Source organism: Equus przewalskii, chromosome 7 (genome assembly GCF_037783145.1).
Source record: "Equus przewalskii isolate Varuska chromosome 7, EquPr2, whole genome shotgun sequence".
Lineage (NCBI taxonomy): Eukaryota > Metazoa > Chordata > Mammalia > Perissodactyla > Equidae > Equus > Equus przewalskii.
In genome coordinates this window covers 58027080-58051480 of record NC_091837.1, presented here as the reverse complement: position 1 = coordinate 58051480, position 24401 = coordinate 58027080, and the positions used below count along the sequence as shown (strand labels likewise).

At 40.4% G+C, this 24401-nt stretch overlaps 2 protein-coding genes across 8 annotated transcripts in view; one reads left to right on the top strand and one right to left on the bottom strand.

Moving 5' to 3' along the window:
• The window catches only part of ELP2 (elongator acetyltransferase complex subunit 2), a 44991-nt gene extending 41535 nt beyond the window's left edge, over positions 1 to 3456 (bottom strand). The window contains exons 1-4 of one of the 7 annotated variants that reach the window (XM_070629943.1): positions 2766 to 3195; positions 549 to 627; positions 315 to 376; positions 92 to 180 (exon numbers count right to left, since the gene is read on the bottom strand). Coding sequence is in view for 4 of the 7 variants with exons in the window: in XM_008529387.2 (XP_008527609.2) it covers positions 549 to 627; positions 3055 to 3192 (217 nt within the window). In the remaining 3 variants the exon portion in view is untranslated. Of the gene's footprint in view, positions 1 to 91; positions 377 to 548; positions 628 to 2765 lie in introns of all 7 variants that reach the window. The other 6 variants (XM_070629942.1, XM_070629940.1, XM_070629941.1 and 3 more) reach the window with 6 other exon arrangements.
• SLC39A6 (solute carrier family 39 member 6) lies at positions 3260 to 22563 on the top strand. Its single transcript, XM_008529386.2, has 10 exons — positions 3260 to 4017; positions 5695 to 6429; positions 7885 to 8068; positions 8854 to 9023; positions 10333 to 10551; positions 15605 to 15710; positions 17546 to 17923; positions 19122 to 19202; positions 20308 to 20498; positions 21316 to 22563. The coding sequence occupies exons 2-10, from the start codon at positions 5704 to 5706 to the stop codon at positions 21466 to 21468; spliced, it is 2208 nt and encodes a 735-aa protein (XP_008527608.1). The 5' UTR covers positions 3260 to 4017; positions 5695 to 5703; the 3' UTR covers positions 21469 to 22563.
• Positions 22564 to 24401: the final 1838 nt, after the last annotated feature.

Below are 24401 nucleotides of genomic sequence, written 5' to 3'. Positions count from 1 at the left end.
TAACTGCACACTTGTGATAGAACGAAAGTGAAAACTGTGAATAACTTAGTATTATTCTGAAAATAATTTTGACCCCACAAATGTCACGAACCTTTAAAGGTCCCCTGATCCAGTCCAAGCCTTTACTTTTCAGACGTTACTAACGTGCAATCTGGAGTCAACAGAGTTGCAATGTCCTGCCTAAAAGAGCAACAGTTTGTCTGTGGCAGGAAGAAACCTCCAAGTTAAATCTTCTGAATCCCAGCCTGGGCCCCAACACAGGCCCTGTTTCCAGGCTTTCAATTAAAAGCTGTGGGCAATGGCAGGGGTCTCACCACAGTCACGGGCTGCCTCTATCCTCATCCTAAGCACTGCTGTGTCCTCCATGCTTCAACTGCTGCAAAAGTACAGATCAGATATTTCACTGGGCATATCATTTTTCTTCTGTCTTCCAATTGTATAATATCAGATAAGCTAAGGCTAACTCAGGCGTGATGAAAGAAAAATGACTAACCATACTTTATCGGAAAACAACTGAGATCAGTTTTAACAATCAAATTAATACTTACAACCATCCTGTTTACCAATCCACTGTACACAATTGACTCGAGCAGCGTGACCATTCAGGTTGGTGATAACAACTCTTTTCTTTAGAAAAGAAAACACCAGTTAGCGAATTAGAATTTATCCTACAGAGGAATTAATAAATTAATTAAAATCAGATTTCAGTGTTTTTGATGCTAATATAAAGTTCAGGATTACTTCACACAGAATGGCCTTCCTTAACTTTTTTCTTTTTGAGGAAGATTAGCCCTGAGCTAACATCAGCTGCCCATCCTCCTCTTTTTGGTGAGGAAGGCTGACCCTGAGCTAACATCTGTGCCCATCTTCCTCTACTTTATATGTGGCACGTCTGCCACAGCATGGCTTGACAAGCGGTGCGTAGGTCCACACCTGGGATTCAAACCGGTGAATCCCGGAACACTGAAATGGAATGTGCGAACTTAACCGCTGAGTCACCAGGCTCGCCCCTTAATTCATTAATTTTTAACAGTGGCTTAAACCATTCATTCACTCTCATTCATTCCTGCCTTTTTCACCACCCACATTCCCAGTGTCCTGGGCTGTCATCACACTGAGCTCTCAGGTCTTCATCTGCCTAGCTCCTGCACACATACCGCCCGTCCCCATCCTTTTTCATCTGGGGAGCCTGTCCTGACACCCCAGACTAGACAAGGAACTCTTCCTTGTGCTCCCATAGGTCTCAGGGACTACTTCTACCATGCATGCACCAATTTGAGAGTTTTGTTGACAAAAAAACTTCTTCAATAGAGGAATTCATGATTCACAGATACAAATTCATGGGTCATTTTGCATGCCATGGCTCATCAGGTTTTGAGTTCTTCAGCCTTAATGATAAATGGTCACCAGGCCACAACTACTACGGTCCTCAGGCATCAGATCCCTTCAGGGCCGACAGCCAGGTTCCCAGTAGACCCTCAGACTGCTGCTTTCCACCAACATCACTCCACACTTGGGATTTCTTTACTTCACCTGCTGGTGAAGATACTACCTCTGTGACTACAGTGCCTTCTTCTTTACAGCCCCTTTCTCCACCTATTGCCAAAAGCACTGACTCCATACCTGTTTATATGCCAAGTGGAATTCTCATGGCTAATAAAAAAGTATACAGAAGTAAAACTGCATAAACATATATTTCACACATGGCTTATTGAGGTTGGGAAACAATTTAGTCCATTGTCTCTCTCACTAGACTGAGAATTTCTTGATGGGCAGGAATTATTACCCATTATCTTTGCGTCATCATCACCAGCCCATAGCAGGTCCTCAAAAATTTGCTGAATGAACACCATCCCCAAAACTTTATTTTAGCATCTGACATGCTCTTATTCTTATACTTAATTAAATGCCCAACCTGCCAATATTTAACAAAACAAAGTACTTCTTAGGCTCAATATACTTCTTTTTTGATATGCTAAAAATCCTCTAACATAGCCACCAGGTTATCACTAAAAATTAAAATTTGATGGAAGGTATGGGCACAAATCCATTAAATGGCTGCAGAAAGACCGGCTCCTATAGCTAAGTTGGTCCTTGGTTGATGGCCACTGTAAAGTTTACCTTTGGTTTTATGTGCTTTCTCTTGCCAGTGAAGAGTGCATGGCAATAACAAGAAACAAGAACTGGGAGGAAGCAAGCAAATTCAAGACAAGGAAAAGTGAATACAAATATTTTACATATAAATTTGAATCTGCAAAAGATGTAAGGATAAAAGAATTTTTAATCAAGTTAATAAGGCATTACAATAAGAAATACAGCTATCCCCTGTACCGCATTTTAATTTCCAACACTTTACTTTTTATACTGTGGCTCCTTTTGAGAAGCAACACTAACTCTATCGTCCAAAATTAGCCAGTTGGAATGGGTGATAATGAATTCTAGGAAGCATGCAAAAATTAGTCACTAGAGAAGCCTGGTAGGGAAAGAGCCAAGAAAATAATCAACTGGGTGAAATTCAGGTAACGGTTAAGTTCTGCCCTATAACTTAGGATCCCCATCCCCTATGACCCTCACTCACTCCAATGGCACTTTCTTTAAAATGTCCATTCCTGAAGCTAAAAGAATATTTTTTTGAAATTCAATACAACAAAAGTTGACTAAATAACACTGAGGGAAATATAGAAATGAGATAGCATCTGTATGATAATATCTTTAATCCATACCTAAACAGCAAGTCTTTTAAAAAACCCAAACTGATTCTTTACCAGTACTACAGTTCCCACGAAGGCTTCAGAAGAGGTGGTCATCACTCGGGTTTCCTAAGGGGTGCTAACAGGCCACTGATGGCAGAACGCGAGACGGCGAGGGGCAAGCCCGGAGCGCCTACGGCGGACCCGTCGCCCAGACAGCCTCCCCTAGGCGGACCCGACTGCACACCGGGCCTCCTCGCTCCGGAGCTGCGTCTACAGTGAGCTGCGTCTACAGTCCGCTCCGAGTGCACCAAGCTGATTCGGCCCCAGCACACAGGGTCAGGCGTCTGGCCACCTCTCTTACCTGAGGGTCATAGAGCACCACGGAACAGGACGTGCCGAAGGCCAGAAGTCCTCCGGGCCCGGAGCTCCAGCTCAGGGCTCCCCGCACCCGGTTCGGGCAGCAAAACACGTGAGAAGCCTCCAATACTGTCGCCACCATGTTGCTGGCCGGTGAGCGGCTGGGGCCTGGGCGTGCACTTCCGCCCTCGGAGCGGAACTACTCCCGCGCCCGCCCCTCCCGTGGCGCTATCCGCGCCGCGTTTCTGAGGCGGCCGGGGGCGGAGTGGAGGCGGCCCCGGCCCCGCCCCCGCTCCCGCCCCCGCCCGAGTAGTCCTCCGTGCCCCGCTGCAGCTGCCGGTTGACGTCTTCTGGTCCTTGGCCCGGCGCGCAAGCGCGGCCTCTGTCCCAGGAGCGAAGCCCGACCGGAGAGCTCAGGACCCTCCAAAAAGATCCGGGGCTCGTGTGCCGGGACGGTGTTAGGAACGTCCTGACGCCCCTCACGGCCGGGCTCCCCGCAGCGGTCGGGCCTAGTCTGGGGGTAGGGAGGCTCGACGAGCCAGTCTCGGTCCTCAGAGTGGCAGAGGGGCTCCAGGAAAAGGCCCCCAAGTGGTCTCACGCTCCGGCGCCGGCGAACAGGCGGACACGCGGATCCGCCTGCCGGGGACCAGGTCCCGGACGGCACTGCGCATGCCCCGCAGCCACGGCCGGCGGAGGCGGTGGTTCCCGGCGGCGCGCTGCGCGCGGCGGCAATTAGTAATTGTCCTCCTGCTCCCGGGAAGCGAGGGCGCGTGGGGCGCGGCTTCGCGGTGGCTGAGTGGCGGTACCCCGGGCCGAGGGGCAGCTGGGCCGATGAGACCGCCGCTTTTCGGGGCCCTGTAGAGGTTGCTCAAAGAGAGAAGCACGGACCGGTTCCGAGCTCTCCGGACCGCCCGCGGGGAACAACCTGCGCGCGGGGCCGAGGGAGGGACGGCGAGGCCGCGGAGAGGTGAGTCCCGCAGGTCCGGGAGGGGGCGGTGGAGAGGGGAGCCCCGCGGGCCAGGGAGGCCGGACTTCTCAGTTTGGGGTGCACAGATGGGCTTCGGGGACTTTCTGAGAAAGCTGTCCGCCCTGTTCATCTCACATTCAAAGAAGGTACTGTCGTGTTGAAAAATAAAAAGCCCTTAGAAGCAGTTTTGTGCCCTCTTTCTCGTTTTCTCCACCCGCCCCTTTCTCCAGGCCTTTGTCCTTCGGCTTTCTTTTTTCTTCCAACACACGCTGACTTGCAGGCAAGGAGATCGGGCGGCAAATCGGCGACCGCCCTAAGCATCCTCCCTGGAGAAAGGCTCTGAGCTGCATGGAGCTGCTCCCTGAGTCAACCGTCTGTGCTTGTCCCCACCCAGCCCGCTCCTTGCCTCTCTCCTTCGAATGGTTTCTTAATGGTTCTCTTGCCTGTTAACTGAATTCCCAAAACTTCAGGCCCCGAAGATTCTTGTTTGAGGAGTCTAGCCTTTTAGTAGTTATATGTTTACATTTTCCACTCCTCCCAGTATGATAAGCAGCAATTGTACAACACATGACGGTTTATGGAGCACTTCCACATGCATTCGTTCATGCGGTTTCTTCAGTCACCCTGTAAAATAGGTATTACCAGCTTTTCCTGGTCCAAGGCAGAACAGCTGAAAGTGGTAGAGCTTGTTGCCCCTAGCTCTTGTCTCGCTCCAGAACCTGACCTTTCTGTCTTTCACAGAAGGCCGATGAGTTTGGTCACGATCACCATCTATGGTGCTAGATGTCTGCTGGGTCCTGAGATATCAGTCTGTCTGCTTATCTGGACTATACCTTCCTCTGCTTAACTAAATTCTGTTTTTCAAGGCTCAGCTCCCTTCCTAACTCCTCTTCGGAGCATAAGCCTTTGGTTCCAAACAGTACTGTGTGGATGAGTGGTAGTGTATGATAAAATTTTCATTGGTTTATAGCAACGTTAGAACGAGGTAGGTTTTTTTGAAATTTAATTACTTAACGAACTACTACGCAGTTATTCAAATGAATGAGATCAATCTATATATGTATTGACATGGAAAGGTGTCATATGTTGAGTAGGAAAAAAGATCCCATTTGTGTCATTAAAGTGGATATCAACTTGAGTATTCGTAGAAAATATCCTGAGGGATACACAAGAAACTGACAAGTGGGATGGGTGAAAGAAGTCTTAAATTGATTTGTGTACAGTTTAAGAAAATATTTTAAATGTGAATTATTCTGAGATTGTCATTTCTACTTTTTTTGATGTTAAAAGATTGTTTTATCAAATGATGATGGTGGTGGTGGTGGTAGTTGGGTTTCGTTTGCTTTTGAATCACTGTTCTGAACACAAGAAGTTGCCAGTATGGCTGTCGCCACACGGATCTCTCCAGTCTGTGAATTACTGTTGCTTTTACAGCACTAATTGCAGAGTCTCTTGGCACTCAACTGTTCTCCAGTGGTTTCACGTGTTTTAGCAATGCAAGGGTAGAGCCTAGGATTCTAGTTCTCTGTATTTTCATGGCACTGAGCACTACACATCACACTAAATGATACTCTAAAACCTTGATCATTTGACTAGACATCAATTTTCAGCATGAGATTTCTTAATTAAAATTGTTTTAGAAGTGAAGGCAAGAATTTTTTTTTCTGTCTCCTCTAGGAAGTTGCAATGGCAAGGAATTTATCTGTAATCTTGATCCTGACCTTCACCTTGTCAGTCACAAATCCACTTCATGAACTAGAACCAGCAACTGCTTTCCCTCAGACCACTGAGAAAGTTATTCCAAATTGGGAATCTGGCATTAATGTTGACTTGGCAGTTACCACACGACAGCATCATCTACAGCAGCTTTTCCGTCGCTATGGAGAAAATAATTCCTTGTCAGTTGAAGGGTTCAGAAAATTGCTTCAAAATATAGGCATAGATAAAATTAAGAGAATCCATATACACCATGACCACGAGCATCACTCTGACCATGATCATCACTCTCACCATAATCATGCTGCTTCCAGTAAAAGTAATCGGAAAGGTCTTTGTCCAGACCGCGACTTGGAGAGTTCAGGTAAAGATCTTAGAAACACCCAGGGGAAAGGATCTCACCGATCAGAACATGCCAATGCTAGAAGGAATGTTTTCATCAAAGATGGTGTTGCTGCTAGTGAAGTGACCTCAACTGTGTATAACGCTGTCTCTGAAGGAACTCACTTTCTAGAGACAATAGAAACTCCAAAACCTGGAAAACTTCTCTCCAAAGACGTGAGCAGTTCCACTCCACCCAGTATCACAGGAAAAAGCCGGATGAGCCGGCCGGCTAGTAGGAAAACGAATGACTCTGTGAGTGAGCCCAGAAAAGGCTTTATGTATTCCAGAAACACAAATGAGAATACTCAGGAGGTAAGATGAGTGCTGTTTATTATTTTAATCAATAGGCCTGCTTGTCTGTCCTGTCAGTGCCATTCTGTATCTAGTTGTACAGAGTTTAAAAATAAAACGGCGAGGAAAAGGGAATTTCTGCTTTCTCATCAAAGCACTTGGCCCAAAGTGTCCCTACTATGTTGTCAACATTCCTGATAGAAAACTCGAGAGGTAGTTCTTTGGTGAGAATAGTGCTGCTTGCTAAAACTATCTTCTAATGTAGAATTTAAAATAAGTATAGAAAGCAGATATGAGGGTTATTTTTGGAGAAAGTCTTATATTTGGAGAAAGGTGAATATTAATAAAAAATAGAAAACAGGTTAAAAAAGCAGGAGTTAGAATCCATGTTTTAGGGAAAAGGGGAGTTGAAGGGGCTGAAGAACGCAAGAAGAACAGTGTTACCTCCTTGGCAGAGGAATCACAATGACTTGTGGAGTGATAGAAATCGGAGCAGCTGCTAAGAACAACATGGTAGACAAATGAAAGGTGTGGGCAGTAAGGTTCTGAGTTCATGTGTTTTTCCTAGACTAGACTTCCAGACTTACACAGTTTGCCTTGGCTGAGAGATATCAAGAACAAGGAATTACTTGGTATAAGTTAATAAACAAAACTTAAGTACTTCATTCAAACCATCACATGACTGTACTAATTCTGGGATAATCCTACTAACAGTCATTCCCATAGCAACACCAGTGATGAAGTTTGTTCTGAGTAGTATTGGCCAGGCATTGTGGGAGTTTAAAATAACTTTACAAAAGATGAGAAACAGGTACTACCACCAATTTTGGGGGGAGAAGGGGAGCTTAGATTACCCAGAGGAGATTCTCTTCAAACTAAGCTTGTCCTCTAATTAAATTGTTGAAACAACTGCCTGCTGGTACAGGTTTGTTTTATTAACCAGGCTTGCCCTCCACCGCAGTAATCTGCATAATTTCACATTCTCTCATTGTAGAGTATTATTTTGCCAGGTATGTAGACAGAACAGAGCTAAGTTTTGCAGGTATGATCATTGCTGGAAGAGTGACGAGTCTCGGGCTTGTTTGGGCCAGGTTAACACAGCATCAGAACTAAAAGAACGTATTTCTCAATCTCTAATGAACCCCATTTCGAAATTAAAGCTCATTTCCTTAAGAGGTTTATACGATGAATTAACAGGCTTGTGAATGTCTGTTCATCCTCAGGCTTATTCTACTTGAGGCTTTCTCCCAAGAAGAAATAGAGGAGGTGGGATTCCACCATTGTGACATGGTATCTCCAGGTGTCTTGAAGCAAGTTCCAAAGTACTCCAAATGAAAGTGGATTGTAATTTGCTTTAACTTAAAAAAAGCAAAGAAGTAGCTTCATTAAGGAAAGAGTGTTGTGTCATCAAACAGCTCTTTTGGATTCTCTAATGGGCATGCCTTTTGGTGATTTTCACTGCTTTGTTTCCTTCAGTGTTTCAACGCGTCAAAGCTGCTCACGTCTCATGGCATGGGCATCCAGGTCCCGCTGAATGCAACAGAGTTCAACTACCTCTGCCCAGCCATCATCAATCAAATTGATGCCAGATCGTGTCTGATTCATACAACAAGTGAAAAGAAAGCCGAAATCCCTCCAAAGACCTATTCTTTACAAATAGGTAGAATTGCCTTTTTTTATGTAAAAATATTTTTCAATAGATAGACTTTTGTTGTACTTTTCCTTATATTTACATCAACCTGTTCGTTTTTCAGCGTAATTCCAAGTATATCATCTTAATTGTTCTCTGCCTTAAATGTGAAGAACCAAGTGTGTTAGCCTTACCCTAAAATAAATAAATAAATAAACAAACTTAGATTGCAACTTGTCTGAGGTCATCCTACAGGAGGAGGAAGGTCAGAGTTAGTTTCTGCTGTTTACGAGCTTAATTCTGGTACGTCGCTATTAATAGATGAAACTAGGATAAGCTCTGCTTTGCGTAGAGCTGCATTCCTCTAAAACTATAGTGGAGAAATAATTGCTTTTACTGAGGAAATTATTGAATTCCTGGTTTCCTTCTCTTTCTTTCTTCCTTCCTCCCTCCTTCCCCCCTTTCCTCCTTTCCTCTTTCTCTTCTCTTTCATAATTTAGCTGCTATGGGAGTCTGAAAGCTCAGTTCCCACGTGAGCCAGAGATCGTCCTTGGTAACCATTTTTCCCCCCTTTCACTCCCATCTGGAGAATCTTCCGCTGGACTTGTGCTCTTCACCTGGAAGCTTCAGTCATGTTGTTCATTTGAGCTAGCATCAGGTTTCTCGGTAATTGCTCTGTTACCACAGTCCTCCTTCACTGAGTTTGTATTTCTTTAGCTTCCCTTCTTTTATAAGTTGCTTTATGCTACTCCAAAGTCACTCTTTTAAAGTTTATCAATTGAAAGATTTTTCCTTTACTGTGTTTTGTTTGACAGCCTGGGTTGGTGGCTTTATAGCCATTTCCATCATCAGTTTCCTGTCTTTGCTGGGTGTTATCTTAGTGCCACTCATGAATCGGGTGTTTTTCAAATTTCTCCTAAGTTTCCTTGTGGCATTGGCTGTTGGGACATTGAGTGGTGATGCTTTTTTACACCTTCTTCCACATGTAAGTATGGTAATTTGTCCTGTTAGTGTGTTTTATTATTCAACATTGAAAAAATACATATTTTTTTGGTTTGTACTAGAATTCTTTGTGTCAATATTTATAAAAGGTTAGAAATTTAGTTTAGAGGAACTGATTTTAAAATATATTTGGTAACTGAAAGCTGTATTTTTGTGTTAGGTCTTAATACATGGGTTTTATTTTCCTTTTCTCTTTGAGGGAATTTACTAAATACAGCCTAATTTAACTTTTTGGAGCCCAGTTAATAAAAGGAGACAAATTCTGCTTGGATATTATTACTATGACAGACTGCCACAGTGTGAATTATCTGCTTACATGTTAGTGTGATTACCACAGAAATGAAAAATGCGACTTTTTATGTACCAAAAAAAACTTGTTTTTCTTCAGAGTTGAATTTATGTGTGGATTTAGAGATTTACACTTGTGACACAAGTAAATTCTTAAATAAAACAAGTTTGGTAAAGTTTATTTAATATTTCCATTAAATGTTTGGGATAGGGGCTCAGGCAGAATATCTTTGGATCTCATTTTTTAAGTTTCCCTTAGAGGTTTTTAGGTAAGTGGGAAAAAGAAATCACTCTATTCCTGGAGCCCTGCATACCTCATCGTGTTCCATTCTGTAGTGAAAAACTATTTTGCTAGGATAAGCTCCCTGACCGCCAGATGGCAGATGGTCAAGAACACGTGCTTCTTGAAGCGGCATGTGCATGGGTGTACCCTATGACACACTCCCCTCCCCCAATCTCACCTCAATTCGTGTGCTCCACACTCAATTCCCTAACTTGCAGTGGCAAGAGTTCCTACCACACTCACTGCAGGCTACTGGAGTGGTGCACCTGGATCTTGGGTACCTGCTGAGCCCCTTTACACAGACTGGGCTTCTTGTAAGCACACTGACAACACTGGTATGAGCTTTTCAGTTGGGAGAATAAGCAGTAGGCACTACATGCCTGTTAAGTCTGGCCGTCCCTTTTATTTGTGGCCATGGTAATTTGTCAACATTGAAAATGCCCACTACCTATATATCATGAGAGTCCTTGGGGAATGCCTCTGTCTTAACACTAAACGTATCCACTCTAAGTGCCTTAGAACATTATATATGTTAAGCTTTAGATAGCTAGCTGCCTGCAGGCCATTTTATTTTTAACGTCCTAAACTTCCCCTCAGCTCTCAAGTATCCCATTAATTGCCTAATTCTGAATGGTTTCAATTTGACCTTATTATCTTAGCCAGTTCTTCTGACATGTATGAAACTAATGAATTTATAAATTATGTATTGTTTTTCCTTTAGTCTCATGCAAGTCACCACCATAGTCACAGCCATGAAGAACCAGCAATGGAAATGAAGAGAGGGCCACTTTTCAGTCATCTGTCCTCTCAAAACATAGAAGAAAGTACCTATTTTGATTCCACGTGGAAGGGTTTGACAGCTCTAGGAGGCTTGTATTTCATGTTTCTTGTTGAACACGTACTCACATTGATCAAGCAATTTAAAGATAAGAAGAAAAAGGTAAGAAAAAGTACTGAGTACTTACTATGCATCAGACATTCATTAGAGTAGTTCTCTAGCTAGACTGTTAACACAGCTTGTCCAGAGTGTATGATCTTCATTTGAGGTGGAGTTCAGTACCTTTGAGATAGTTTTTGCTCCCAGAGGCATTCATGGAGAGCAGTTCTGTATCTTGATAACCCTGGAGTTTTCTGTCTTCAGTATTCTCTTCAAACTCATGAGAGGGTAGGAACTGAAGGATCAGCGTCTATGTAAATGACCAAGCAAGGCACAATTAGGGCCTTGAAGATCAGAAGCATCGTAATTATGGTCTTAGCAGCGGCAGTGGTTTCACGGATGTATCTTATCCCCAAACTCATTGAACTGTGTACATTAAATATGTACAGCTTTTTATATATCAATCATACCTCAGTGAAGTGGGTTTTTTTTTAAAAAAAAAAAAAGCATCATGGATACACTGTTGACATTCATTGGTAGTTACGATTAACTTTATTCACCCAGTAGCTGACCATTCTGTTGTCTTTCAAAGGATATATCACTTTCACAGACTTGCCCTTTGCGAATTGCCACCAGAAAATATTATGAAGCCGAACAGTAGGCTCTTTATTTCTGATAAAAATAGCCCTTGAGTCACCCGTGGTTATCTGCCTCTTCTAATCTGATATGACCGGGCAAGTCAGTCATAAGACTGTCCTGGTGGGGACTCTTTAACAATGACATGTACACATCTTGGACATTTTAATTTACTAAAATATTCATACACTCATATTCTGGTCATTCAGTGTTGACCAAGATTTTCTTTGAGTAGGTGTTCTGTATGATCATTTTTTTTCTATAGCCTTGCTGCTTCATGTACAATTTCCAATTTTGGTTTCTCTAAAATTGACCAAGAGGTTACACACTTATAAAGCTATTTTGAGGGTAGAGTCTAGATTGTGGAAATTTTAAAAATTTTATGCAGTGGTTGCCTTATATAATTTGGTAGACTTTGTTTTTTAGCAACTGGCCCTTGAATCTCTCAAAAGCAGCCAACTTAAGTTTTCATAGGAATAACTATTCTCACCATCATTTCATAGTTTGAGCAATATGTAATTAAATTGTGCAATTATAGTAACAAGTATAACTGGCATGAAGAGGTTTGAAAACTAACATAGTTGATTCTTGGTGAACATGGAGCTCATGGTGGGAAACAAGTACATGTGTGAACAGGAGAATAGCCTCCTCCTCCATCCTGTGAATATTTACCCTTATGGGTTTTGCATCCACTAAAATCTCAAGTCGCAGGGCTGGCCCAGTGGCGCAGCGGTTAAGTTCACACGTTCCACCTCAGCGGCCCGGGGCTCGCTGGTTGGGATTCTGGGTGTGGATCTACGCACCACTTGGCAAGCCATGCTGTGGCAGGCATCCCACACATAAAGTAGAGGAAGATGGCACAGATGTTAGCTCAGGGCCAGTCTTCCTCATTCAAAAAAAAAAAAAAGAGGAAGATTGGTGGCAGTTGTTAGCTCAGGGCTAATCTTCCTCAAAAAAAAAAAAAAACAAAACCTCAAGTGGCAACATTTGAATCTTCTCTTTACTGGACCTAACTTTAGAGGGAAGAAGTGAAATAAGAATAGCTTATTCATTCTGAATCCAGGAAGTCATCTTCCGTGTTCCCATTGTCTCAGCTGCTTTTCTTGGACTGGTTTGAGAATATATTCTACTTCTTTATGTTCTTTGGAATTATTCTTATTGTAAAAAAACATGATCATTTATAGTTTTTTTTGGGGGGGGAGGTTGGAAGTTTGTTTGTTTTACTGTGTTTCTGGTTGAAATGCCATAATTTATTTAACATTCTAATTTCAATTTAGTTTTCAAATTTTACTGTAAAATAGCTTTTCTTTAATCTGGCACTCTATCACATGGGACTCTAAGAGGTAGGCTCTCTGTTATCTAATACAGAACAGGCTCTTTTTCAAACTCTAGATTATAATTCTTAGTGAGCTGTGAAATCAATCTGTGTCATGACTCGTGTTTTTAAATGCAACAGTAATATTACAGTATATTACAGTGTATATGTTACATATATTACTGTGGGTTGTAGTCAAAGAAATTTGATAATCTCTGTTCTAAAAGACTTTCTGCTGGAATGAAAGCTCTTAAGAACCAGGACCTTTCTGTCTTTTTTAGTGCTATATCTCCAATGCCTAGAATAGCATCTGGCACATAATAGATGATTGGTAAATATTTTTTGAATGTATAAAAAACTTTAAACAGAAAATAAGCATAATTTCTAGAGAAAGACTTCCCACAGGAGTTTTGTGAACATTACATGTTCTCTTCCTTTTTAGAATATATTGAGTATCTTTTGTCAAGGGCATCCAGATCTTAGTGTTACTTATTTAAAAGTTTTTAATCTCGTTTGGTTCTCTCAAAAAGAAAAAAGACTATTCATTATACAGTGAGTGTTAGGAGCTCTCCAGCCTCGTAACAGAACATTTTACTTAGGATTTTCCTTAAGACATCCATCGTGCACCCCTGGGAGAGTCTATATATCTTAGCTTTAAGTCATCTGCCATACATGTCAATTTGAAATCTCTATATTCAAATTAGGGTTACATCTCATATTTGATATAGATAGACCTTTATAACAAGTTCAACCTCAAACTTTCTTCCTACCAGTGAAGGTTATTGCTCATGCTAGAAATCTGAGCATCATCTCTAACGTCTCCCTCATCCTCATATTCAACCTAGTTTTATTAAATATATCCAGGGTCTTCCCATTTCTGTCCATTTTCCTTGCTATCATTCTAGCCCAAGCCATGCTTATCTCCCACCTGAGTGACGGCAGTTACCTCCAAACTGGGGTGTCTACCTTATTTAGTTTTTGTCTTCCAATCCAGAGTAGAGCAGAGCAGGCAGAGTAATTTATTTAAGTGAAAATCTGATGAGGTTGTATACCACAACTTAAATCCTTTCTTCAGTGACTTCTCACTGCTTTTAGGACAAAGTCCACAACTCTTAACTTGGTTTGCCTCGTCTGGTCTCCTCCAGCTGCCCAGCCTTATCTCTAGCTGCTTGTGTCTGACCTACTAGGCCCCAACCATCTTGAACTTCTTTCAGTTCCAGGAGGGGGCTGGCCCTTTCCTGCTTTAGGGCCCTCCCACATGCCATTCTCCAGGCCTGGAATAATACTTCCACCTCTCCACACACATACCCACCCCCACTCCCCACCCCGCCCTTCCCCAGCAAACTCCTGCTCATCCTTAGGTCTTGGTATAAATATCCCTTTCTCAAGGAACCCTGTCCTGGGACTTAGTTCTTGTTATACACTCTCATAGCACTCTGTTTTTCCTTTGTAAAATGTATCAAAAATTGCAATCAAAGAATTGTGTATTCGCTATGTCTATAAAGCCTCCCTTGCTGTAGGTGATAAGTTCCATGAAAGCAGAGACCATGTGTATCTTGTTTTACATTGTATTGCCGGCAAAATAATCAATAACCATTCTCTAGATAAGAGAGATAAGGTGAGTTTTACTTGAGCCAGGGTGAGGATTATAACCCAGGAAGGCAGTTTCCACAAAGGAAGAAAGTGGTCTGGAGAACCATGGTTTTCAGAACACTCTTATTCCTTTTTAGAACAAAGAACATACATTAAACACACCCAGGATACATGTTCATCAAAGTTTCAAAGAGGTATTCAGTTGCAAATTAGCAGGTCTGCATGACCCTGATTGCAGAGGTGGAAGGAGGGACTAATGCAAGCATTACAAAATAGGGCATTACCAATAGGGTGTAGGAGGGGACGTATGCATTCTTAAGAGAGTGCATTCTTTCATGGTTAAAGCAGATGTACAGTGTATTTTTGATAGGCTGTAAGTCAGTCTTCTTTAGTTCAATCCAAATCAATTTTGAACCAGCACTTACCCCATATACCTCAATATGTGAAAATCTCCTGTCAGAATGAAAGAATTGGTTAAACTATAAGTTCTAAAGAGAGTCCTTGCCCAACAAGAAATAAAGCATCAACTAAAGTGATTTAAAATACCCTGAATTGGTTTATTTTCACAAATATTTAAGTACTTTCTCTGTTTGAGGCATTATTCTAGGGGTAGGTATAAGTATTTGTGTGCTTGCCTTTAAAAACTCTTATAAGCTAAGAATGTACAGATATTTTATATGCTGTTAGAGCTAGAATGAAATCTCAGCTATGGGGGTGATTGTTTAAGCCATATTCAAAGGTATGCAAATAGGAAATCTATTATTTGTGTGACAGTTTTCACCATTTTGAATATTATCTTCTACATAAGTAAAGAAGACACAGGCACCATTGTTCAAACAGTGACCTTGATGCCTGAGCTCAGAGATAGGGACAGTATCTCAGGCATGGTATTCAGGTGATTAAAAAATTCAAGGCTAACTAATAGAGATTTGTTTAAAAAGAGAAAGCTTGTTAATGGTGTTTTATTATAGGAAAAGTGTTTTAGTTTTAATAACAAATACATGTCAGTGTCACAGTATAGTTTTATATTATAAAAAGTGTGGAGTTTTAGTGTCCAAAAGAGGGATGGAGAAAACCAAGCAGTTGGTTAGCAGATCACAAAATGCCTCTAGCTGGTTCTAAATTAATAACCTGAGGCAGGGCTCAGTTTTAATGTATGTGTGAGTCACCCAGGGATCTAGTTAAAATCCCTGCTCTGATTCATTAGGTCTAAGCTGTGGCCTGAAATTGTTCATTTCTAACCAGCTCCCAGGGAATGCTGTGTTGCTTATATAAGATCGCACTTAGAGTGGATGGCCTAGGGGACGTTCAGAAAAATGAACATGTGATTTTTCTACTTTTTACATTATTGAGGCATTGATGCTTCGCCTTTCTGGACAGTTATTATGCCTAATACACACTACTAGATGCTGTGCAAGTTAAGTACAGGCCCTGCCCTTAATAAAATGGCTTTTATGCCAATAGAGGTCTGTTACTCTGTTGTCTTTTTATCTTTTGCTTAACTGTTTATTTAAAGCTGTACACATAAGCAAATCAACTATTTTAAAATACTGCTTTTCCTTGTTATTTTAGAATCAGAAAAAACCTGAAAATGATGATGACGTGGAGATTAAGAAGCAGTTGTCCAAGTATGAATCTCAACTTTCAACAAATGAGGAGAAAGTGGATGCAGATGATCGTAAGTCCTGATGAGTCTGAGGCCTGGAGGGAGTTCGTTGCTCTTTGATTTGCAGGCAGCTTGGACTGTCTGGAAGAGATGGGGCCATGTCCCCCCCTTTTTTTAAAAAAAAAATATCTGCTACTTTTTCTTTTAAATTGCCAGGGAGTAGGTTGTTTCTATGTATACTTACTTTCTCTTTCTATATACTTTTTTTTATTTTGAGGTAAATTCAGGCTTACAGAAAAGTTTCAATAATAATACAAAGAACTCCTGTCCCTTTCCTTTATTCCTCAGTTATTTTACCTACATTTATCATTCTCATTCTTTGTGTACACATGCACACACTTTTTCTCCTAAACTGTTTGAGAGTAAGTCACAGACATGTTTCTTCTTTATCCCTAAATACTTCAGTATATGTTTCCTAAAAGAAAGGACATTCTCTTACATAACCACAGTTCAGTTACTGAAATCAGGAAATTAATGCTGATACAATACCATTATGAGTCTGCAGACCTTATTCGTGTTTTTCCGATTGTCTTTAAAATTCGTTTATATTCCCTCCTCCCACAAAAGAAAAAAAATGGTCCAGAGTACAATCCAGGATCAAATGTTGCATCTAGTTACCCCTCATTTTAGGTTTGTCTAATTTTTTTTTGTAATTAGGTTGATTAGTTTGGGCAAGAATTAGCACAAAGTGTCATTGTATCCTTTTTAGTGACATGGTGTGCCACCCAACATGATGCTCTTTGTCATACGCTGGTGGCGTTAATTTAGATCGCTTGGCTAAGGTTGCGTCTACCATGTTTCTCCACTGTAAAGTTACTATTTTTTCTGTAACTTGACTGTTAGCTTGGCATTTCTTGTGGACAGATTCAGTTAAGATTAAAATTTTAAACCAAACTCTTCACCAGGACCCCTGGAATCTTACCTTCCTTATACATGTATGTCCTTAGTAGGTGGCTCCCTTCCCACAAGAGCCTAAGTTTCTTGACGGCAGAGACCTCGTCATGCTTCCTTCTATCCACAGTGCCAGGCAGGGTCCTGGGCCAGAGTAGGTGCTCAGTAGATAGTTGCTGACAGGGGAGGGAGAAGATGTTATTTTTACTACTGCCTGTGTGTGAGATTCCCTGTCCGCCTTTTGTTGTCCAACATGCTGTTTTTGTCTAAAGGCCAAGTAAAATGCTCTTGCTCTTCTTCCTGCGTCTGTTCTCTCTGTAACCTTTCTAATGGCCTCCACTGGAGTACACAATGATGAGAGGACACAGCTGCTCTAGAACTGGACCGCAGTGTCAGGACTGCTCCCAAGAAAAGTGATGCCAGTGAACAAGGCAAAGAAAAACACAATCGTATTGTTGCACTTCACTTTTCTTTGCACAGTGGTTTTTGGTGATGATGGTATTTCACATTCTTCTGTTTTTCCTTGAATTTTGCCCTCAAAAAAGAGGAAGTCAGACAACAGGATTATGCATATTTTTAATTTCTGATTTTCAGTATCTTTCTTAAATATTGTTATAAAATAAGTATATGCTTCTTTTATAATCAGGAAAAAAGTCATCTTTTAAAATGTAGGGAGGCAGAAGAAATTAAGGGAGGATCTGGGGGGTAGCTAGGGAAAGTTCAATTTAAAATCTATTCCTAATATGAGATCATTTAATTTCTGAAATTCGTTAAAACCTATTGATGTTTTTCATTAATAATCCTCTAATGTTTAGTTCTGCGGGTGTATGTGAGAGAGTCACCATGCTTTAAGATCTTTTTTGACTTGAATTGTCAGTGGGAATGTTTGAAATGTGTCCAAGCACATTAACACGGCTTTCTGTCTCTGTCCCAATGTCCTTTATGTTTATACCTAGGACCTGAAGGCTATTTACGAGCAGACTCACAAGAGCCCTCCCACTTTGATTCTCAACAGCCAGCAATCTTGGAAGAAGAAGAGGTCATGATAGCTCATGCTCATCCACAAGAAGTCTACAATGAATATGTACCCAGAGGGTGCAAGAATAAATGCCATTCGCATTTCCATGATACACTCGGCCAGTCAGACGATCTCATTCACCACCATCATGATTACCATCATATTCTCCATCACCACCACCACCAAAACCACCACCCCCACAGTCACAGTCAGCGCTATTCTCGGGAGGAGCTGAAAGATGCTGGCATCGCCACATTGGCCTGGATGGTGATAATGGGCGACGGCCTGCACAATTTCAGCGATGGCCTAGCGATTGGTATACATCTACATATTTGCCCCTTGTTGGTTAACTCTGAAAATGACACATTAAACTACCAGTCCAATTTTGACAAAGAATAGGTTGGTTTTGATAAGGTTACTAATTTCTGAGATTATCAAAATATTATTTCTTCCTTGGCTACTTTGACAATGATGTACTTGATAAATGTTAGATAAGATTAAGTGCTCTACCTAGCCCATTACCTAAAATTGTAGTATCAAAATTTGTTTTAATTTGCCAGGTCTTAAGATCAGGCTCTGAACTGTATGGAGCATGTGTTATTTTTTTCACCCTATACATTTAAATTCGCTTATCTGCAATATGAACAGTATTTATTAAGGTAAAAGAATCTTTTCCATTATCTTTTATGCTAAAGGAATCTTTGTATGTCTGATAAGTTCACTTACCAATCTCCAAAGAAGAACTATAGAATTTTTGCTATTAAATTATTACACCACAATTGAGAGATAATAGAATACTTACAAATCTTAGAAGGAAGGAACTGGAAGGAACCATGGGAATAATTACAGATTAGGCAGCTGAGGCCTGGCGTGGGGAACCACTTGCCCAAGGAGGCAGTGCTGTTTTGTAGTCCAGCTGTGATGAGGCCAGCTCATCACAGCTTGGTTCCCTGGGAGCCTGGTGCTCTTCCTCCTCTATTGTGCACAGCATAAATGACAAAGGAGGATGTGCAAATGCAATCAGTTATATAATGTGTTAGCTGGAGAGGAGCGGTTTGTCTTAGACTCTTCTTATGAGACAGTGAAAGAATGAATGTAAACAAGCCTAATTACATAGTGGATTCTTCCAAGACCAATGAAACATATTTGTACTCTTGACTGCTAAGTTTTTTCCTAAACTTTTTGTATCAGCTTATTTTATGTTTTTAAATAAGTGTTTTATATAGTAGCCATTACTTCTCAGGTTTATATAAGATTATCTAATCACTCTAAGGCATATTGGAACTTTCCCTTTCTCAATCATATCTACTTGTGCTCCTTTGGGAAATTTAAACCTAATTGAATGTAATCTAAGGCTATTTATAAAGAAGATACAGAGTGCAGTTGGGAAAGTTCTGTTTATTCACAACCAGAATGTAGTTTATTTCTTTTACCTCATTTTTATGCTCGTAGGATTTAAAACAAAACAAAACAAAATAATGTAGCCAAACTTTTTGTGGTTGATTTTTACACAGGTGCTGCCTTTACTGAAGGTTTATCGAGTGGTTTAAGTACTTCTGTTGCTGTGTTTTGTCACGAGTTGCCTCATGAACTAGGTAAGAGAACTATATAAATAGTATTTTCCAGGTGGATGAAGTGTCCTGGTTTCACTGGCTTTTGCTAACGATAGTAGTTCCCGCAAGCTTCCTCTAACTTTTATGCCTTCTTGTACATCTGCTAACCTAGCGAGCTTTCTTTTCTTACTGAGCACAAGTTTGTTTCCAGCCAGAATTTTGACTCTGAGTACAGTTACATGATTACCTGTGTGGGGTTGCCAAAGAAGTACCTGGGGCCCCGCTCTCATCCTCTTCCCCTACCAAATATCTTCTACCAGCATCCTGGTGACATCAGTGGTCATTATCTTCATACACACAATATAAGACCACAGGAATCAAAGGAATCGTCTTCCATTATCAGAGAGAGGTTGGCAAAGAGAATCTCATTGGAGTTGAAGGAAAGGGAAGTTGATGAATTGCATTTTGAACGTTTTTCTTCTCTGTCACCAGGACTTAAAACCTTCCAAGAATTGTTCTGGATCCCAGTCCATGTCCTTGTTTTTCTTCCTATAGACACATATTCACACACACCTGTGATGCCATTTTCACTTTTGTTGCTTAGCATGTGTTCTGCCATTCAGAAGGCCTCCCACCTGTCTGCTCAGTGCCTGTAATCCTCAGCATCTGGTTTATGTTTCACATTCTCAATCCTTCATGCTCCATGAAGCCTCTCCTAACTATTCCCATCTTAATTTACCTCTTTTTCTCCTTTTTATAAATAGTACATCATACTCTTTAGCTCTTAATTACATATTGCGTTTGTCATTTGCTGATCATTTCATGTGTGTTCTTCACCCTCCTTTTGTGGCCAACCGTAAGCTCCTTGAAGACAGCGCAAGAGTGCGATCGTAGATTCATGGTATTTATCATTTGTTGACAAAGTGGAAGGCTCACAAAAAACTAGATGAAAAAATATCGTAGTTTGTAGAGCTTTTAGGGTGATTTACACTGCTTAATACTGTTGTCCCTGGGTAAGTCTTAATTTCACTTCTTTTTTTTTTTGCAAAAAAATTGGAGAATTTCTTGAATCTGGGAAATCTCTTGGGTATGTGTCTTAAAAATGATTTTTCAATTACTTTATCCCCTTTTCTGTTTTCTGTTAAAGGTGACTTTGCTGTTTTACTAAAGGCTGGCATGACTGTTAAGCAGGCTGTTCTTTATAATGCTTTGTCAGCCATGCTGGCATATCTTGGAATGGCAACAGGAATTTTCATTGGTCATTATGCTGAAAATGTTTCTATGTGGATCTTTGCACTTACTGCTGGCTTATTCATGTATGTTGCTCTGGTTGATATGGTAAGTTTTTAAGAAATCAAATTACATTATTGACTAAGAATAAAATAGAGAAAATGTTCAGTGGAACCTCATTTTTAAAAAGGCTTTAAATTAAATGCAGTAGTGATGAGGAGTGACTCTATACTCAGCAAGGTAGCATATACAATATAGGTCCTTTAGAGTTTATCTTTTTGGATTGTTCATCACAAGAACATCTTTATCCTGCCTAATGTGTATCAGGATTCACAGAAATATCTACCCCCTTTCAATGTGTTTTTTTGAGAGTAGAATCTCAGTAATCAGGCATTGAATTGTGCATAGATTTGTAGGAAACCTAGCACAAGCCACATGTTGTTGGCATGCGGTGTGTACTTCAGAATGCTTAAAAGTTCCTTATTAATGGGCAAAGGAGTCACATCTTTTTGTCACCCAAGTCCACATAACAATCCTAGCCAATCTAATTGCTAAAATTTTATTTTATGTAGTGTAAGTTTCCATGTCTTTGAACTTCAGGTAAGCCACATGTTATATTCATTTCAGATACAGGCAGTAAATGAAGCAGGGTAGTCAGATAGCTCCCCGTTTTACAGTGGAGCAGATTGGACCGATGTGAATTTTGACTTGCTGAGAAGACCATGAATAATCATTGTTAATTAAACTGCTAGGAAATGCTCTGTGACATTATTAGCTAACATCAATATGTATGTGGTCATGTTTTAAGGCATTCACTCAGTATATCCAGCTACATATAAAGCTAATATTCTCTCTTGCAAATTCTTCTAAAAACTAATCTGTGGTTCTGAAAACTTAAAGGTTGCTCTTTTTTTTCTCCTTTAAGGTACCTGAGATGCTGCATAATGATGCTAGTGACCACGGATGTAGCCGCTGGGGATATTTCTTTTTACAGAATGCTGGGATTCTTTTGGGTTTTGGAATTATGTTGCTTATTTCCATATTTGAACATAAAATTGTGTTTCGTATAAATTTCTAATAGGGTATAGATGCTAGAGTAGCTTAAAAAACATTGTTGTTTATAGTTTGAATAGGTCATAGGGAGATGAGAGTTTGTACCCTGTGGTATGCAGCATTTAAGGTTAGTGGATTTTGTGATTTTTGTATTGGATATTGCCATTTATTATGCTCATAAGGTCAGTTATGGTGGTAACATAAAGATACATTTTTATATTTAAGTTATTCTATTTTGGGAATATAAGCTATATGTGCAATTTACCAGTTTCACCAGTTTATTGTATAAACACGAGATTTGGCATGACATGTTCTGTATATTTCAGGAAAATGTCTTTAATGCTTTTTCTTAGATCTAATTTAATACAGTAATTCCCATGCTGGATTTTAGGCCTCTGAACAACTGCTGGTGTTTAGGAGTCAGAACACGCACAAAGCCTAAGATACCCGTAAAGCTTGAACTGAATTTAACCTAAGAATGAGGAGAAAAAGACAAGAATCTGTAAGAATTAAGAAGGCATAGATTTCTTACAAAAAAATCACAAAACTGGTTATAAAATAGAAGGGGAAAATTTAGATTTAAATTAAAAAGGCGATTAGTATAGAGTACATTCATAAACCTTTTTCTCAGAGTGTTAATGTTCCCGTAAAACCACAGTGAGCACTTTTTAGTAATTTAGGTGTACATTTAACTTTGTATAATGGGGAAGTCTAAATATATTTAATGAATTCAAGCAATATATCACTTGACCAAGAAATTGGAATTTTAAAATATTTGTGTGGAGATATCCATGTGAGTATGAGTAAGTTTCTCTATTTCCAGAAGACTTGGATATCCCCAAGTTGTGTATCACCCGAGGTTATGTGATTGGATGTCTGGTTATGCGGTTTACCAAATGTGAGCGTATTAGAACTTTGAGATATATAAGGACATTAAAACCACACTGGGTATAACTTAACTACTTGGATTCAGAAAGTACTTTCGTCTCTTTCAGTGCTTCAGTATTGTCATTGTGAGCAATTGTCATTTTTATATATAGTACTTTAGACATACTAGGGCTGTTTGTGGCGTTCTCTAGATGTTGCTTTTCTACAAAATAAATTCCCCATGTCACCTTGATATTGGATGTCTGATTTTTTTTTAATCATCTTGACCATTTTTAAGTTTACAGTTTAGTAGTTTTGAGTATATTCACATTGTTGTACAATGGATCTCCAGAACTTTTTCACCTTACAGAACTGAAACTCTATACCCATTAAAAAAAAAAAAAACTCATTTCCTCTTCCCCACAGCCCCTGGTAACCACCATTCTACTTTCTGTTTCTATGAATTTGAGATATCTGATTTTCTTAAGTACAATCCAGATTATAGTATTTATATCATTGTATTGGGTGGCTTTATTCAGTTTTAAACTCTTTATCCTAAAGGGCATTTCCACAAATATCGGTACACAGTTTGTTCCAAGCTGTCTCTAACTTTTTCCTTCCCCTAGCAACCAGAGCCTTAAGCGTGAGAAGATCCAATATCCTACATTCTATAGAGAATCAGAAAAAATTGGACGAGACCCTGCACCCCACTAAGGCCTACTGAGAGACAATTGGACCAGCATGTCTATTCTCCAAACCAAGTGAAAGGGATGGATGTGGGTAACAAGACAATTACTTGGATTGGGGGTGCTTGAAAGGATGAGATGAGGCATCTCATTCTCTGGCTGAATGATTACTCTGCTTCAAAAGCCCACAGACCTACCCTGTTGTCACTGCTAGATCAGTGCAAGATAAGGAGGTTCTGAAATAGCTGGAAATGTTCTTCGAGTTTGGGGAACACAGACTTGTACCTACTTTTTTTACAGAGATTCTGAAGGTGGAACGTGTGCTGACCAGTCCACAAAACAGGACGAATAGGAATAATAGTTCCCACGCCAGTTTTGAACCCGTTAGTGGATATGTGGAGGATTTAAGTAGTTAGTTCCCATGCAGGAGCTGTAGAATATGGACCAAAAGCTGATCCTTCAGGGGTAAAAAACTTACTAAACAGATAGTTAAAGAAAAAGCACAAATAAATAATATCTTGAATGAAAAAGGAAACAGAGAGATAGAGTAGTTTCAAGAAATTATAAAAGCAGACTATATATTTGAGAACTTGATGGATTAATTTTTTGGAAAAATATAAATGGTCACTCAAGAAAAAAAATAGAAAGTAAATTACTGTTAAAAGAAAATGATCACCACTTCAAAATTCTCCCCTTCCTCCTCCAAAACAAGACACTTTACTGTGAGTTTTACCAAAACTTCAACACATAAATTTCCAGCTTATCCAAGTAGTTTCTGGGATTAGGACAAAAGAATGTTCAAGGGCTGGCCCGGTGGTGCAGTAGTTAAGTTCGCACGTTTTGCTTCAGCGGCCCGGGGTTTGCCGGTTCAGATCCTGGGTGCAGACATGGCACCACTCGGCAAGCCATGCTGTGATGGGCATCCCACATATAAAGAGGAAGGTGGGCACAGATGTTAGCTCAGAGACAGTCTTCCTCAGCAAAAAGAGGAGGATTAGCAGCAGATGTTAGCTCAGGGCTAATCTTCCTCAAAAAAAAAAAAGAAAAGAATGTTCATCATGTTAATTGAGGTTAGTGTAACCTTGATATAAAACCAAGTTGGGAAAGGCAATCTGCCTTGGACCCTAAGACTCCGTATATGTTCTTGCTAGTTATGTCAAGAACGTAAGGCCCTGACCACTTTGCTAGGGCCATTTATCAGTGAGTCTTGAAGGATAAGGTTTGAGACAATGATCAAGCCTTGTATAAGAGAGGTGAATTCCCCAAGCCCAACTGCTACACAAATCACAGCATGTGCAGAATCCATCTGAGACCTTTCACTTTGCTTCTGTGGGACTTCAGAGTCAAGAGGTCCTGATGGAAATGATACTCATGCTACTTGCTATGCAGTAAGCAATAAAGTCCT